This window comes from Typopeltis vanoorti, chromosome 24 (assembly GCF_054136105.1).
Source record: "Typopeltis vanoorti isolate ZY-2024b chromosome 24, IOZ_Tvanoo_1.0, whole genome shotgun sequence".
Taxonomy (NCBI): domain Eukaryota; kingdom Metazoa; phylum Arthropoda; class Arachnida; order Uropygi; family Thelyphonidae; genus Typopeltis; species Typopeltis vanoorti.
Window position 1 is genome coordinate 8,302,283 of NC_143572.1, and position 18,469 is coordinate 8,320,751.

General features: G+C 36.3%; 1 protein-coding gene across 1 annotated transcript in view; it reads left to right on the forward strand.

Moving 5' to 3' along the window:
* Positions 1–18,469, forward strand: part of LOC150092912 (protein phosphatase PTC7 homolog) — a 152,295-nt gene that overhangs the window by 45,827 nt on the left and 87,999 nt on the right. The window contains exons 2-4 of the mRNA XM_090413348.1: positions 842–1,021; positions 7,945–8,143; positions 17,050–17,173. Of these exons, the coding sequence (XP_090269474.1) occupies positions 842–1,021; positions 7,945–8,143; positions 17,050–17,173 (503 nt within the window). The remainder of the gene's footprint in view (positions 1–841; positions 1,022–7,944; positions 8,144–17,049; positions 17,174–18,469) is intronic.

An 18,469-nucleotide genomic window follows, 5' to 3' on the forward strand; every position in this document is an offset into this window, starting at 1 on the left:
CTTTTTCATAACCAAATTAGGAGGATCATGTGAAGATAAAGATTTGTTCTACAGCATTCATTCCATTTCAGTGCTGTGGATTCAACATACTATACATAATTTGACTGGTGTTTAAGTTAATTTCACACTTGGGAGGTTATTCTACTATAAGCTGTATAACTTCTCATGCAGGGCTGAAGAAATTATGCAAAATACTATTCACCACAAAAAAAAAAAAAAAAGTACTCGCTCAGAATCTCTCTCCCCCAATTTTTTATGCCTATCAATAGACTTATCCTAAAGTGATTAGTGGTGCTGCGGCATTGTTTGGAGAACATGTCCATTGTGTGGGAACCATTCCAGGAGGGGGAAGTTGATAAATAATAAGAATAAATGGGAAAAGCAGTAAAAATAACATTGATTATTATTTTTTTTTGGAAATAATTTGTAACATTACTTTTTGTTACTAGAGTGGTCCTTTGTATTATACATATTCTTCTGTGTTTTTTCTTCAAGTTAAAAAACGATTTTGCTTACAAAGTACTTTGATTTTTTATTAAATGAAAAGTATTCTATTTTGTCAGTCTGCAGTTACTCACCAGCTGGCAAAATCTATTTGCCACAGGTAAGTGGGTGAGCATATTTGTTGAGTCCTGTTCTTAACAAATTCTCATATATGGAATGACAATAAATAAAATAAACTATAAAAACATGACAAATGAGAACTAGAAGCACATATTATTGATAAAACCTATGTAGTAATATGGGACTCTAGTGAATGGAACTTTACAAGGTTTACATTATTTAATTGTTTCATTAAAATTGTAACTTGCTCATGTTAATTACTATTCTTTTCCCTCAGGTGTAGCAGATGGTGTTGGTGGTTGGCGAACATATGGTGTGGATCCTTCACGTTTCTCGTTTTCTCTTATGCAGACCTGTAAGCGACTAGTGACTACTGGTAGATTTAATCCTAGGTTGCCTGGAGGTATTATTGCTGCTGGTTATTATGAATTACTTGAAAATAAGGAGCAGGTAATAGGTAAGTTTTTTTATGATTCCGAACATAAAAAATTAAGAAATGTATAACACAAATGAATAGCAATTTAGATAAGAAAGAAGGAATATAACATTAGATGGACTAGTCATTACTAACACCATGTTCCAACATAAAGATGTGCACAAGTTCACTTTGAGAGAAGATACAAGAAATAGGTTGTTGATATAAGAAAATTGTTGATATTGATATCGTCATGTCGGTTCAGGATACAAGAGTCTACAGAGGATTTGAAGTTGAAAGAGACCATTACTTAGTTTTAAGTAAGATAAAGCTGAATATCACATTGAAAAGAAAAGTACATACAAAAGTTTTAAACATAATTAAAGTTGAGCAGCTTTTACAGGTAAACTCTAGACTTGACTATGCAAACATTATTGAAGAAAGAATGCAATGGTTCTAAAAAAAGAACCAAACATTGGAATATCAGTAGCACACCTGGAAAACATTAACTGATTCAGCTAGGTGAAGTTGTCTGCAAAGACAGAAAATAAGAATGCTATGGTAGACACAAGAATTTAATGATGCAGTCATGGTAAAGAAGAAAGCATACTGAAACTTCCTAGCAAATAAGTCATCAGATGCTCTAAAAGAATACACAGAAAAATGTAAGTGAGCTAAGCTAAGTGTGAAAGTAACTAAACAAAAATCATAGGAAGACTTCAGTAAGAATATAGAAGGTAAATATCAGGAAGGTGGCAAAATGTTCTGGAGGCTATTAAAAAAAGCTTAGAAATGGAGGAAAGAAAATAGTGTAAAAGGAATCGAAGATGAAAAAGGTGACACGAAAACTGAAGGTAACGAATGATATCCTAGGTGTCTGGAGAGATTACTTTGAAAGACTGTTAAATAAACAACCAGTGACAGAACTGTAGTAGAAAGTTTTCAAGAGAAATTCAAACAGGTGTTCAACAATACTTGAGGTAGAAGGAAGCAGTCAAACACTTGAAATGTGGAAAGGCAGCTGAAGTAGGTGATATTTGACCAGCAATGCACAAATATGGAAATATAAAAGTGTTTCAGTGGTTACACTGCATAATTCGGAGGACCTGGTCAGAAGGTCAAATTCCAGATGATTGGAGGAGGGCTCTCATAGTTCACATTTATTGAATTGTTACAAGACAACTTCCTCAAACAGCATGTGAAAGAAGAAACTCGGTCAAAGAGTGTTAGATTTGTTCATTGTGTCAGAAGAAGTCTGTTAAGAATATGATTCTTTTACCAAATATTGGTGATCATGCTATGTTTTCTCTGGAAATATCTAATTATATTGATGTTCCAATTAGAACAGGTTACATGCTGAACTACAAAGCTAGAAATTATGATCCACTTATGAGAACACTGTCTTTGGTCACATAGTATTTGTTACTGAATGGGGAAAAATGTCATCAATGTAGGAATCGTTGAAAAAGTGCTTAAATGAGGTAGTATCTGAATGTATCCTTTCAGTTCAAAGAATAAATAGGGGGAGTGAAATAGATGTGTAACCTTATTAAGCAAGAGATTCACAAGAAGATGATGATGTGGAAAGAATATCATGAGAATAACAGTGAGATTAGTTATGAAGTATTTAGAGGGTAGGCCAGAAAAAGTCATGGGTATTGTGTGGAAAGCTAAATTGGAATATGAAAAGAAATTGGCTATGCAGGCTAAAGGTAATCCAAAGGAATTTTATCGTTATGCCACAAGCAAAAGAAAGAAAGATTGTGGAAGAATAACTTTACTGAATACAGATGTACTCTACAGAAGGTAATAAGATAGTTCAATTAATGAGTGCTCAGTTTGCTAAGATATATCAACTAGGTGTATGTAACATGGTGCACAGTGCTACATTGCAAAGTTAGAGGTGCATGAGAATGAGGTTGAAGAGCTGTTGCATAACCTGGATAAGAATTTGTCTGTAGGGGATAGATGGAATATCAGCATGTTTGCTAAAGGAATGTTCAGCTGAATTGGCTAGGCCTTTCACATGCTTGTATAACTTGTCTCAGCTCAGGAATGATACCACAGGAATGGAAGGAACGTATGATAGTTCAGTTGTACAAGTGTTGTGCATAAATTGATGCATCTAACTACTGATCTATTAGTGTCTATGGTGAAGATTTCAGAGAAGTTGGTAAGAACTGGCATACAGAAATGGGTATCTGTGAATGGATTTACTAAAGGAAGGTCACATTTTAGCAATTTGCTTATATTTTATAACAATGTTATGGCTGAGTTGGATAAAGTGAATGGACACACTATGATAATGTTGGATTTTGCTAAGGCATTTGATAAGTTACTGCATGAAATGCTGTTGCATAAACTGGAGAATATGGGATTGGAATATAAACTCTTGACTTAGATCAGTGAATGGTTGACAGACAAGTCAGAAAGTGCTATATGGTAGGTGTGAATCTGCCAGATTTATGGTGACCAGTGGTGTACCTCGGGGTTCAGTCCTTGGGCCATCTATACATTAATGACATTAGGATCTAACAGATGTGCAGTTGTTTGCCGATGATATCAGGGATGCTACTGATATCCATATTAGAAAATGATTTGAATAAGCTGGAAATTTGGGCAAACAAAAATGGCTGTCAGCTTAACATTAGTAAGTGTAAAGTTATGCACTTTGGTGTGATGAGATATTATATTAGCAGGGTTATGCTACAAAAAATTGATGAGGCTAGGGATCTTGGCTTAATGGTGGATAGGAATTTGATGTTCAAAGGTTACATAGCAAAAGTTTCAAATACAATTCTGAGGATAATTGCAATGTTGAAGAGAACCTTGACATGTAAGGATAAGGAAGTCATTTTGAAGACCGCATCTGGATTACTCTGTGCAGATTTGGTCTCCTGGGTTCTAAGGGTATAAAGAAGCTGTGGAAAAGGTGCAAAGAAGAATTACAAAGATTATATCTGGATTATTATGAGCACAGATTGCAAATATGTAGATTACAGACTCTGGTTAACAGGAGAAAGTGGGATGTTATGATAGAGGTCTATAAACTTCTGAATGGGTGTTATAGAATATCATACGAGGAAAATTTTCTTTGTGGAAGGTGGAGAGAGAACACGGGGGGGGGGGACATCAGTGAAAGTTAAGTTTCTTTGCAGTCAAGAATGGGGTAAGAGGGGTAGTGAATGCATCTAGTGTGAATGAATTTAAGGAAAGGTATGACAACTGGTTTTTAAGTTTTGTGTAGTTGCCCAATAAGTCCTTGATTCCTTGGAAGTCTGAGATAATAATAATAAAACTGAATGTGAGAATTACAGAGGAATTTCTCTACTAAGTGTTCCAGCTAAGATTTATACAAGCATACTTGAAAAGGGGTTGAGAAAAATTGTGGAGGAGAAACTTTGAGAACAAGCTGGATTCAGGCCAAATAGATGTCAGGATCAGATTTTCATGTTACAACAAATAGGCGAGAAATCATGGGAATGTGAAAGAATCTGTACTTAAGTTTTATTATTATTATTACATTACACCTCCAGGAAGTCCAAAGACTCATAGAGGGAGAGCATCAACTCTACAACTGTTCATCTCACTACTCCACCGACCTTTATCATCTAACACCAATGCAATCTACCACCGACTACCACCATTAGTGCTTTCACAGACAATCACAAACATACATGCAGGATTCGAACCACAACCTTTTTGGCTGGAGAGCAGATATGCTAACCACTTAGCCAACCAGGCCGGCAATTGACATCATTTGCATTCAAGAAAGTATGAGCAGAGCTAGCCTAGTATGGTCACTTAAATAAAATGGGAAGAAAAGGTTAGCAAAGCAGCTGTTTGATGCCAAGACAGCATGAAAAAGACATCTGGAAAAGGCACACAATAAGTTACCCAGAGAAAAGTTTTTCAAAACACTACAATTATAATTTTTCTAAGAACTCTCATATCTGTAATCAGAGATTAGAGACCATAGATATGAGAGTTCTTAGAAAAATTAGAGGCCTATACAGACATCAATGGCAATATCATATTAAAAATGCAACTTGACATCATTTGCATTCAAGAATGTGTGAGCAGAGCTAGCCTAGTATGGTCACTTAAATAAAATGGGCATAAAAAGGTTAGCAAAACAGGTGTTTGGTGCCAAGATGGCATGAAAAAGACCAGAGGAAGAACCAGATCTAGGTGGATTGATTCAGTCAGAAGCACCTTAGAAGCATGAAATGTTATATATGACAGTATTAGAGTGCTGACAAGTAATAGATTAATTTGGAGGAAAATTGTTATTAAGAAATTATTAACAATGTAAACTTAATGTAGTGCTTTCATAGTAGCCTGAAGGGACCCGTGAATGTATATAGCAGGAAATTGATGATGAAAAAAGATTTTTCTATAGATGTTTGAAAACCACAGATAGAGCCATTATTGGTTGGAAGAGTTATGGAGCTCAATTTCGCTGATGTCCTTTGTTTGGAAAACCTGGGGTTGAATCTCATCTAGGACACAAAGAAACTTTATCAGGGCTTTTCAACTGAAGGTGAATTAGCTGGTTTCTAACATGGTGAGAGCTGACTGAGAGTACTTCCTGTCAGGTGAAACTGCACATGTATGAAGGTGGAAGAGTTTTTCCACCCAGAAATTTGGATTTTGATCCTGCAAAACCGGATAATGAATGCACACATTTGACAATATCTGCATAATATTCAGTTGCAGACAGAATTGATTGTCCTATTGGAGCATTAATTAGATTACCAAGAAGCCAAGTTAATTGGCTATAACAAGCCATTGAATTTAGCATACATGGAACATGTGAATAAAAACATTCTGCCCTTAAAATTATATTTTTTAAATGATAAATAAAGTATTATAAAAATTGAAATATCTTTGTTCGTTCACAAAGAAAATTTTAAGAAACTAAGATTTTAATTATATATTTGTTTTATCCTTTATCCAAGTGTAAGCAAACAAAGCTTGTGCCTAAAGTACTTTCAGGACTGGGGAAACTCGTAAAGGTGATGTAAGTTCTCATGACTTGCCTTAGTACCCCATAATGCAAAGCACATCTCCTTGTAGACACGTATAATGCTATGCATTAAGGGAAGGGTCACTACCCATAACGGTTTCGACGACCTTTATTGAGGTCTCATCAGTAGGAGCCAGACCCAGAGGTGGTGATACTAAGGTGGAAGTAATGGAGAAGTCATATTTACATATACGAGTTGCCAAAGGGTGTCACACCCCTATTATTAAAATTCTCTGGATTAGAGATAAGTTTATGGAAGTTTTTTCACTTGTCTATGCTGCTAATTATATATTTGGTTTTATCCTTTGCCACGAGTTGCCCCAGTCCTGAAAGTACTTCAGGTGCAAACTTTGTTTGCTTACACTTGAAGTTATTCAAGTGTAAGCAAACAAATAAAGGATTAAACCAAATATATAATTTGGTTTAATCCTTTATTTGGATTAAACCAAATAAAGGATTAAACCAAATATATAGTTGGTAGCATGGCCAAGTGGAAAAACTTCCATCAACTTATCTTTAATATCCAGAGCATTTTAATAATAAGGTGTGATGCTTTTGGCAACTGGTATATGGAAATATGACTTCTCCATTATTTCCACCTTAGTATCACCACCTCTGGGTCTGGTTCCCACAGATGAGACCTCAATAAAGGTCGAAACCAGTCTGGGTAGTGACCCTTCCCTTAATGCATAGGACGCAATGCATAGCATTATACATGTCCGCAAGGAAATGTGCTTTGCATTATGGGGTACTAAGGCAAGTGATGAGAATTTATACCACCTTTACCACGATTTGCCCCAGTCCTGAAAGTACTTCAGGTGCAAACTTTGTTTGCCTACACTTGGATAACGGATAAACCAAATATATAATTAGTAGCATAGCCAAGTGAAAAAAACTTCCATAAACTAAGATCTTTTTAATTAACTTGTACAGGGTGTTCGGGATAAATTTGACATATTTATAATTAATTATATTTTTCCGTAAGTTACATGTATTAACACACACTTCTCTTCATTTAAAAGTTTGGACCCTTCTTCATTCATATACAAGATGTCAGAAAGGATGGATAGCTGGAACCCACCTGAATCATGGAAGAGAATAACTTGTATCATGATGATTCGTGCCCGCCATCAAAATAAGGATATTACGACTGCTGCCCAATGCTCCCTGAATACAGTAAAAACAATCAGGCATGAACTAGAGACTTGCAATGGTGACTACGAGGATGTAGCAAGAAGAAAGATCCCTAGCAGACGATCTGATTGCGTTCGTACAGCAGAATTCCTCGCAAATCTGCAGGAACAGGTGTTGAAGAACCCTGGCATTGGAATTCGGGCTTTGTTCGTGGAGTTGCTAACTGTAGTCAAGCCCTGGATAACAAGGGTAGCCAATGGTAGGCCGTATGTATGGCAGCAGGATTCGGCCCCTTGCCACACCTCTGGGAAAAGTCAAAAATGGTTGTCTGAAAATTTCTACGACTTCACCAGTCCAAATGTTTGGCCTCCAAACTCCCCAGACCTTAACCCCATGGATTATTTTGTATGGGGCGCAGTTGAAAAAGACACCAATCGCACTTCCAGTAATACAAAAGCCCAGTTAATGGATAAAATTAAAACAGTTTTTGCGGCCCTTCCCAGGGAGACTGTAGCATCAGCTTGTTCGAGGTTCCGAAGCAGAATTGAAGCTGTGATCGATGCTAATGGTGGTTATTTTGAGTAAATCTTGTTGATAGTATTGTAATTAACTCTGCCTGTAATGTTTTTTTGTCAATTCATTAAATTTAATAGATACAAAGAAGATTTTCTTTTTCCTTACGAAACTGTCAAATTTATCCCGAACACCCTGTATGTTTCTTGACTAAACTTTTGCAAAATCCTGATATGTAACCATTTTTTTTTTTTTTTTTTTTTCTTTCTCTATTCATATAAATAAATAGGTAGCAGTACAGCTTGTGTGTTAGTTTTAAATAGGACAGATCGCACGGTATACACTGCCAATATTGGTGATAGTGGCTTTCTTGTAATAAGACGAGGCCATATCATTCATCGTTCTGAAGAGCAGCAGCATTATTTCAACACTCCTTTTCAGCTATCTGTTCCCCCACCAGGCATCAGTGGATTAGTCCATAGTGATAGGTAGGATATTTTACTGTTAAAAATACTTTTTTTTTGCATGAGAAATGAAATAATTCTTGGATAACTTTGATTGCTGAACAAATATACATTAGAATAAACAAGAGAAATTTTATTTCTGATGATGCTTATTTATTGTTAAATGCTAAGGTTTAAATGTGCAGTTTCACCCGACAGGAAGTACTCTACAGTCAGCTCTCACCATGCTAAATTGCAAAAAAAAAAAAAAAAGTCTTATCCAAAGTCCTGTGCTATCATAAACAAAGTTTACTAAAACAAACCTTCCATTATCATGGACTTTTTGATCTCTATGAGTTTACTATAATGAGAAATGACTGCATTTGTTTATTAAAATGACCAAGTACAAGTGGATCAACCCATCTGATGCAAATGGTGAAAGTGGTAGAGAATTCTTGTTTATACAGTAAAACCCCTTTTTTACACTTTTCAGGGGACTGATGGAAAAAAAAGTGTAAATTTGCAGGAAATGTAAAAAAAATGTTTAAATAAAGCTAAAAGATGACTTACTGCTAGTATGTGAGTCTATATACCAGATTACAAAATTTAATAACTGAAAATAAATGAATTTACAATTTCTTATATTTATCTATTTAAAATAATCTTTATTTGTTGATTGGTTTTTTTTTTTGACATCAAAGTGGACACGGAGAGTCCAAGATCTTTTGCTAAATGCGCACATGTTCTGGAATGCCAATCTACACGTCGCAAAATTGCCATCTTTTCTTCTACCAAAATGCATTTTCTGTCTTTTTTTCTCCATGTTACTAACATGGATAATCCACCACCGCAACTTGAAAGCAACTTTCACACGCTAAGTTATGTAGCAGAAATTCTGCATATCAATTCATACTGGGATTGAAAAATCACGGTATCGCTCATCACTACATTACTACGGCAAACGTGCAGGTCACCATGATTGCGGAAACGAAACTACTGCCGAAAGTAAGTAACGCCATCTGGGAACAGAAATGTGCAGATTTCCGCAGCAGTCGATTCGAAAATCAGTATTGCCACCCGAGAAAAAAACGCAAATCATGGGAAATAACGTCCACATCAAGTTGTTATTGGTGGGAAAACAATACGTTGTAAGAATAGGCCTTAAGACGGGATCAATGGAAAATGACGTAAATGGTAGGAAAAGGTAAATTGCGGGAACATAAAAACGGGGTTTTACTGTATATAAAATAACAATGGCATATATAGGCAAGTTATTGAGGAGAATTAAGTAATCTATTAACATGTTTCTTGAAAAGCTGGGATTGTATTCATTGAGAAGAATAGTATAGCAAGGCTACTTCAAAAAAGCAGAGGTAGATGGAACGAAGGAAGATGATGAGACTTTGGTTCGATATGTTTGGAGTTGGATGTGTGGATGCTAACCAGTGGCTGCTCTAATTTTTATATGATTAGAGAAATGGTAGAATAGTGTACAGTGAAGCACTTCCTATGAAAGTACCTATCAAAAAAGCATAATGCTTATGAGAAAGTGACCAGAGGGAGTCTGTGAGAGAGAAGACTCACCTATTAGGTAGATTACTATCTTCTGTATAAAATCAAGAATTCTTAAGAATGCTTTAAGGTGTATCATATTCTCACATTCTTACCACATTCTCACAAAAATACCAAGTTATTTAGAGGCTGAGGATGCTGTTGATGTAAATATGTTTATGCCAGGATAATCTCTAGATTACCCTGGCATAAACATGTTTACATATCTATCATATGTATATGAAATAAATACAAGTAATAAGATAGAACTATGTTTTAATAGCATTAAAATTCACCAAGTTGTCTTCATTCTGCTTGATAATGATGAGATCAATGTTTAAGATATTAGTTATGGAAGATCTTGAAGCTTGAATCATTTGGATACTACAGAGTTTCTCAAATGAAGAAGATGAATGGAAATGTCAAACTGTGAATAGGATTTTAAGTTAGAGAAAAAGATCATTGATATAAAGGAGGAAGAGCATGTGTGAGTACTTGATAACCAAGCAGAAAAACTTTTTAAGCTTCATCATCCTTCTTTAAATTTATATTATCATCAGCAAATAATTGTATATTATTATCTGTACCAATCCCAATATTATTATTATTACGTGGGCAATTCCATGAAGTCCATAGACTCATTGAGGGAGGCCCTAAAAGTTATGTCAAGCACTATCCAATATTTGTGCAGTATCTGTCATGTTTCACAGTCATGGCATCCACAGTAGACCCTGGCAACCCATTCCACTCGTTCAACACTCTCCAGGCAAAAAATCTAGCTCTCGCATTTGCTAATCACATTCTTTCTCAATATCACATTGGTTCTGAAAATTTTCCTCTGTATTAATCCTGTAAAAATCTTTCAGTATTTTGTATCAATCATACACCCCTTTTCCACCTATCAACCAATTTCTGTAACCCACAAATCCTCAACCTACATAAAATGTATTCCATAGACCTACCACTTGGTCACTTGCTCTGGATCCTCTCCTCCCTATCACCAAGAAACCCAGGTTACCAGATCTGTGCACAGTAATCAAGATCGGGTCTTATCAAGGAAGAGGTATAATAACCAGCTTATCTCTGCTCCAGGGTGTTCTTCAATTCACTAATATAGTAATCTGATGAGCTGCTTTTCCAATATGCCATCTAAACTTCAACTTTCTATCTACTAATTCCTGGCTTCATTAATTTCATGGAGTGCAGTTCTATCAATATGCTACATTACTGGTAATCTCTTCACCCAAAAAATACACAACCTCATGCTTTGTAACATTAAACTGGCATCCGTTCTCCTATGCCCGTGCTGCCAGTCTGTTAAAATCATCCCGGAAAATTTTAATAATCTTTATTGACCCTACCGAATTTTTCATTATCAGCAGCAACTGAATATTTCCAAATTGTTTCCTATATCATCATCATCATCAAATTCCTGCCATGTACCCTCAAGGGGTGTACAGGATATGATAGTACTACATGAAAAATTTACATCAGTACTAACTGTACATTAATGATATAGGGAAAAAAATTTCGTATATCATTAATGTACAAATTAAATAATAATAACCCAAGTACAGAGACTTGCAGCACACCTAGTCACAGGCCTTTATTGGACTTTACTCCTGAATAAACTCTGGTATCTCTCCATCAACCATCTTCTTATTTATGTCACCAACTTCATATCCATCCCCATATACTGCAATATATTTATCAAAATTTCACGTGGTATCCTGTCAAAAGCCTTTGCAGAGTTCAGCAGTATCATCATGTACTGAGTAGCCTTTATTCAACTTAGCTGTCACTATTATGAAAGGTAAGTTATTGAGGCATGAACTACCCTTCACAAAACCATGTTCTCTTCCCATGTAGTATCCCATTTCATGTCTATCCATTTCTGAATTTTTCCATTAACTAGCTTCTTCTATACCCTGACCACCACCCATCGGAATGCCGATTGGTCATTTTATTTATTTCGTATCCAAACACAAGTGGTACAGTAGTAAGTAATTGGTACAATATTATTTACAAAAATTAGGATACATTACAAATGAGAGCAGCTTAAATTTAATATGTAAATTATACAGTGAATAATAAGTAAAATCTGAAGGGAAAACAAAACTATACATAAGTTATATACAATAAATATGGTCAGATATTCCTCCAGTATCTTGTGCAATCAACTGTTCTTTCTGTGCAAGATGTATAGTCCTCTTTGGTGCAAGATGACTGAAGGAGGGGGGAAAGAAAGAAGGTGTTCCATCGACTGGGTTGTCCCACACTCACAATTATTTGGTCCAGTGAGATAGCCCCTTTGATGACATTTTGTTTGCAGAGTCCTGTCATTCGTAGTCTGTTGAGACTTTTCCAAGTATTCCAGTCCAAGTGGACACCACATAGAAGATGTTCAGCTGTCTTGTCTCTGAAGGGTTGTTAGGTGGTTCAATGGTTGCTAGAAAGCTATGCCGGGATCTTAGTCTTTGGGGCACAGTAGTCTGTCCAAATAGTGGGTGGCGCTCATCATTCATTTGTTTGCTTTCGTCAGCTGAGAATGTATATATTTGAATTGAAGGGTGTGTTGGTTTCAGACATCCTGTAATTAAGCAGCAGCTTTCATTCAATGCTGGGTCAAGTTTTTCAGCATGCAGGATCTGGCCCATACAGGGCAGGCATATTCAGCAGAAGAATAGCAAAGGACCAAGGCAGAAGATCTCAGTGTGCTAGGGTCTGCACCCCCTTTGGAGAGATCAGTTATTAATTTGCTACATCAGTCTTGCATCCTCCTTTATGCAGTTTTTCCCTATTTCTACTTCATCATTAATATGCAAGTTAAACAACAAATTGCCCAAGCACAGAATCTTATGGTACTCCACTAGTCACTCTTCTCTTATACTTGGCTCCTCCATACAAATCTCTCTCTGATACCTGTCCACAGGCACTCCTTTGTCCAAGTCACATGCCTGTTTTGCATATCTATTCTTTTGTGTTTGTACAAAAATCTTCAGTGTGGAATCATCTCAGATATCTTAGCAAAATTCAGAAGTATTGTGATTTATCTATTCACCTCCACTCCCATCTCTGTGGTCATCCTGTTATAAAACATTAGCTGATTGGCAAAATAAGATGACCAATCCTTAACAAAACCATGCTGTCCTCTATAGAAGATTAAGGTGCTATCCAGCTACCTTTGGAAGCAGATCTTAATTAGCCTCTCTCTCTCTCTCTCTCTCTCTCTCTTTAGAGATATCATTTTGTCTGGAATTGGTTGCTTCTTTCCTAGCTCCACTATAATAGAATTATCCTGTTATCCTTCTACTCAGAATTTTGCTTGTGTTTAGACTCAAAGGCCATGTTTAGAATTACTGGGAAGTTTACATTCTGGTGATGGAAGTTTTAGATCAGGAGATATCAAGGAGAATTCCACTGGATCAAAGCTCATTTAATAAAATAAGTAATGTGCTTTGGGACAGTGTATTCACATTAAAGTATAAGCTTTTGATTAAAAGCAGTTACTTTTGGTCCCTTCTGTCCTGTGTAGCAGAGACATTGGGACTAGTGAAATGAGACAGGTAAACAATGGAAATAAAAGTTTTAAACAGCCACAAATATTGAATAAAAGACATAATGATTATGTTTGTAGAAATTAGCAGTTTTCTGTAATAGGAAAGTTGAGTTGTATCCAAAAATTTGAATATTTTGATAGTGGTATGCATTGTACTTGAAATACACTGGTGTCCAAAACCTAAGGACGGACACTATTTCTGAAACTGAAAATTCATATGAATCAGCTCGTAACAATTTGTATAACAGATGATTTCGATTAGAAAATGGGTACGCATTTCAGTCCGCGCAGTTAGCCTAGTGGTTATGCGCTTCGCAACCATATGCCTGGGGAAGGAGTGTCCTAGGTTCGATTCCCGTCGGTGACGTGAGGAGCTGAAGGATCTTCCTCAGCCATAGCCAAGTTAGCCAGTCTTGGGCATGGACAGCAGGGTTTTTCCCCCAGTTTATTCTGGAGTTTTTCATCCCGCAAAGCAGACAAACTGGCCTTGAGAACTTAACACTACAGGCCATGGGATATACCGGGGCATAGGGCTGACCACCTTATCCTGTAAATGGATTGGGTTCCGATGATCAATGGACCCTCGACACCGCAAGGTAAAAGAGGGTATAAAGAAGATGAGATGAGATGAAGATGAGATGAGATTCAAATTTTCAAATTGTATGCAAAGGGGTCATGTGGTAGCACCCAACAAGTAAAAGGCTAAGCGAATTGTGTTTGAATGAAGCTCTTTTTGTGAAGGAATAAAGTTGCAAACTTGGATGTCTTTTAATGTCTCAAAGACATCATCTAGATCAGGCATGGCCAACTTCATTGTATACGAGGGCCAATATATGATGAGTGGTAGCGTCAAGTGCCGCACACTTTTAGACAGAACTTAAATAAAAATAAACTGCATTTTTTCAAGGCAATAGTTATATGTATTGAATTACTATATTTGTTAAATCATTTTCCTAGTGGAAGAACAATATAAAATACTTGATTGATTTAAATATAAGTTGTTAAATTAAATTTAATTACATATTTCTGGTTTTTTTACATTCATGTGCGGCACAACAAGTTCATCAAAGTCGGTTTTCAACGATGATGACGATTATTAATTATATGAAGAGCCAAAGGTTTCAATTCGGCGATGTGAAATTATTTAAGTTAAGGGATATTACATCCCATATTGTTTCATAGCCGAATAAGAAACTCAAAGGACACCTTGGCAATTCTTATAGTAGGGTATGTAAGTTCTGTTTGCTACAAACTTGGTATTAACTAGGTCTACCTACTCACTGATGAGACCTCAATAAAGGTTGAAACCGGTCTGGGTAGTGGCCGTCTCTCATAATGTAGAACAGTAATACAGCTTCTAGGAGCTGGGTTTCACATTATGGGTAAATACCAAGAATAGTGATTGGAGCTTGCTCCACCCTTACTATGAGTTGCCTCAGTGTTGCACTATCAAGGTATTTGCTTACGCTTCGACTTGCCGAACTTTATATAGTTTCTATATTCGGCATGAGTTTCTTATTCGGCTATGAAACAATATGGGATGTAACATCCCTTAACTGAAATAATGATGACGATATTTGTAACAAATCCTGAAGGTGGTCATCAGTCAGTCGGCTTCATTATGACGATTTAACCGCTCTCATAGTTGAGAAAGTGCATTCACATATGTATGTGCTTCCAAACATAGATGCAATTCTCAAGCTGAAATCGCTCAATTCAGGATATTTTTCCCTTGGTACCAGTTTCCAAAAGTCAATGCCTATCTTCACCCTTGACTGGAAAAAGGGGTCACTTTAAAGGTCACACAACTCCAATTGAATAGTATCATGCTGCTCTGAAATGTCGCATTTCATTGTGTTGTTAAATAATGTCAGCTGTGGCCGCATGTCACTGAAGTCAGAAAATCGCTTACTGAATTGCTCTAAAAGTTGGTCTAACATTGGCACAGAAAACTTGAAGTCAGTGTCATGGCTCTCCTCCATCAACTCCCTCAAGCAAGTGACTTTCAGTGATGCGTTACTCTGGAGCGCATAGAAATCTACCACTCCCACTACTACAACTCACACAGAGAAGCAGATTTTATAAATTGAATAATCTTTTTAAAGCAATTTTGATTCTGTGTTGAGAATATAAATTGTTTCCATCATCAGAAATAATGAATATAGCTAGTATATCAGTCAGAAAATCTGCGGTCGAAACTAATGGCTAAATTGATAATGCATATAATTTAATTTAGTTTTTATCCTGCCATGGGTCGCACAAAATCACCTTATGGGCTGCATGCGGCCCACGGGCCTGCTGTTGGCCACCTATGATCTAGATGATTTCACATGGAGAAGAATTATGGAAAACTTGAAGAAAGCTGCAGAATTACTGATATTGCCAGAGATTTTGGAATCTCGCATACCTTTGTATCCAGGCACTGGACAGTGTTTCAAACCAATGGAATGTGTTCCAGATGTTTACTAAGAGGTTGCCTTTGTTCTACCATAGAGCATGAAGACAGATTTTTGGTTATAACAGTAAAATGTAATCGATGCACCACGGTATCTCATCTTGTAAGTTGGCTCCATACAAGCTTAGGTACACAGATCTGTGGCAAGACATCTGGGACAAGTAGGCCTGTATGCCCAAAAGCTTATAGTCTGTATTCCTTTATCAACAGCTCATCATAGAGCATGTTTTCAATTGTGTTGTATCCATAAAAATTAGACAAGACACCAATGGAATCCAAATGACATTTGATCTCTCATAAAAGTGGTACTGCTTACCATTGCGAGAATGTTCTTGAAGGGATAGATATGGCGGTTCTGGGGTCATGGTTTGGGAGGCATTAAACTTATTGGTTGCACTGAGCTACAAGTGCTGAATAAAGGGACTATGACTGGCAAATGATATTGCAATGAAGTTCTCCAACGGCATACTCGTTTGTTCCATGGTGCTGTAGGCGAAGAAATCACTTTTATGGATGGTAATTCCATGGTAAATTGTATGAGTAGTGTAGGTATTGCTAGAGACTGAGGATGTTAATCAAATCGCGTGGTCAGCATGTTCCCCAGATTCCAACCACATAGTACATGGGGTACAATAGGGAAAAACATTGCTGCTCGAAATTCCCCTTAGAAAACAACTAAGCCCTATCTTTGCTCTGAAGGAGGAGAGGGCCAGTTTACATCAAGAACTCCTGAATCACTTAGTGCTAAGCATGATACGATGTTGTGAGAGCTGCATTGAAGTGCCAGGCAGACATATTCTGTACTGAAATGTCCCTCTGCATAGTTTTCTGTAAGCACTGTACATTAATTCCTTAACTACGTCCTTAAGAAATTTCTAATATTTGCCAAAAACGTATTGCAGTTTAATTTGTACGAAAATTATAACACATTTTTTGTGTAATATAATTTATTAGTATGCTGGCAATAAATTTATGTCACATTTGGCTGTAGTCATAAAATATTTTTCATATACAGGTAAAAATGTAGTTCGTTCTTAGCTTTTAGACACCATGTAGTATTCTGTGTTTTTTTTAAAATGTGATATTTATATCGGCGAGTGGTTTCACCATGTATCACTTGTCTGGGAAATAGACTTGGCTTTACATCCTGTCTGAAATTAATATTTCAGACCTTTAATAGAAAAGGTTGGTTGGAGGTGGTGGAATATTTTTTTCTCACAAAACATGTACGCAAATTTTACAGAATACCATAAGTACCAAGCAACTCTCCTTATTTTATTATGATTTTAATACTTTGTACCAAATTCTACAAACTTTAATTGGGTGTTTTTATAACAGAAATTAGTCATGAATTTTTAATTTTTACCTATGTTTTTGTTTTTTCAGTCCTGAATCTGCTGACACTTCATCTTTTGCTGTCCAAGAAGGAGATCTGATTCTCTTGGCTACTGATGGTTTGTTTGACAACATGACAGAGAATGACATTGTGCATCAGCTCTCCATGCTCAGGGTTAGTTAGCTCTATAAATTACAAATCTATAGATTGAGTTACATAAAAGTCAAGTAACTCAAATTTCTCTATTTTGAACTATCACTTGGCAAAGTATCCCCACTTCCCACGCACACATAGTAATGAACATTAAAAGTAACTGATTTATGAATTTAATATATATGGAGTGTTTTATAAAAGGATTGCTAACCACTGCTATCCACTGACATGCTTTTCATTGAGAAATTTGTTTCTGTTGGGGGGGGGGGAAAGAAAGTGAGGAATTAATAAAAAAAAAAGATAATTAATAAACATGCCTTTAGCATCCCAAAACACTGATGCCATGACCTTTCCTGCTAATGGAACCGACTTTGTCTTCTTTGGCGCTGAACAACTGGCTTCTGTCCACTGTTTTGACTGATGTTTGGATTCTGGTGTGTAATGGTGAATCCAAGTCTCATCCATAGTAATAAATCGACGCAAAAAATCAGTTTTATTCTTGTTAAAACTGTTCAGAGATTTTCATGTGAGTGGGTTTTTGATCTGCTGTGAGCAAGTATGGCACCCCATTTTTTGCAAAGCTTTTTCATTTGCAATTCTTCATGCAAAATATATCCTACACATTCTTTTGAAATGCCTATAGTCTCAGCAGTTTCATGCACTTTGACTTGCCAGTCATCCAATAACATATCGTGTACTTGATCAATGATTTCTGGTATTGTTACACTTTTTGGACGTCCTTCACATGGATCATCTTCAAGGCTGGTATGGCCACGTTTAAACTCGGCAGCCCATTTCTTAGTTGTCGAAAATGAAGGAGAAGAGTGCCCATAAACTTTTATGAACTTCGAATGAATTTCTTTTGGTGTTAAACCTTCTTTTACAAAGAATTTTATAACCATAGTGTTGCCATCTATGGTTGAGGCCGAGACCTTTTCAGGCCACCCTCGTAGATGTAGGATCCTGGATTACCTATGGTCCTATTTATAATTAACTCTTAGGGAGAAAGATTAAGTGGGTAGAATATGTGCCTTCCATATGCTTGGGATTTTTAGACCATCATTATTGTTAAGATTAGGATGTTAACAGTATCCTTAACAATACCATTTCTAAGAGTTAATTATAAATAGGACCATAGGTAATCCAAGATCCTAAATCTAATATAACAATTGTCATGTTAAATTAGGACATCATTTTTACTGTAACAAAACTATCTATATGAAAGAATTTTTCTCTGATGTTGTCTCAAATAGAATATAGCTTTGATGTAGTTTCATTTATTTATTGTAATTTTATTTTATTTTCACTAGAGCTCAG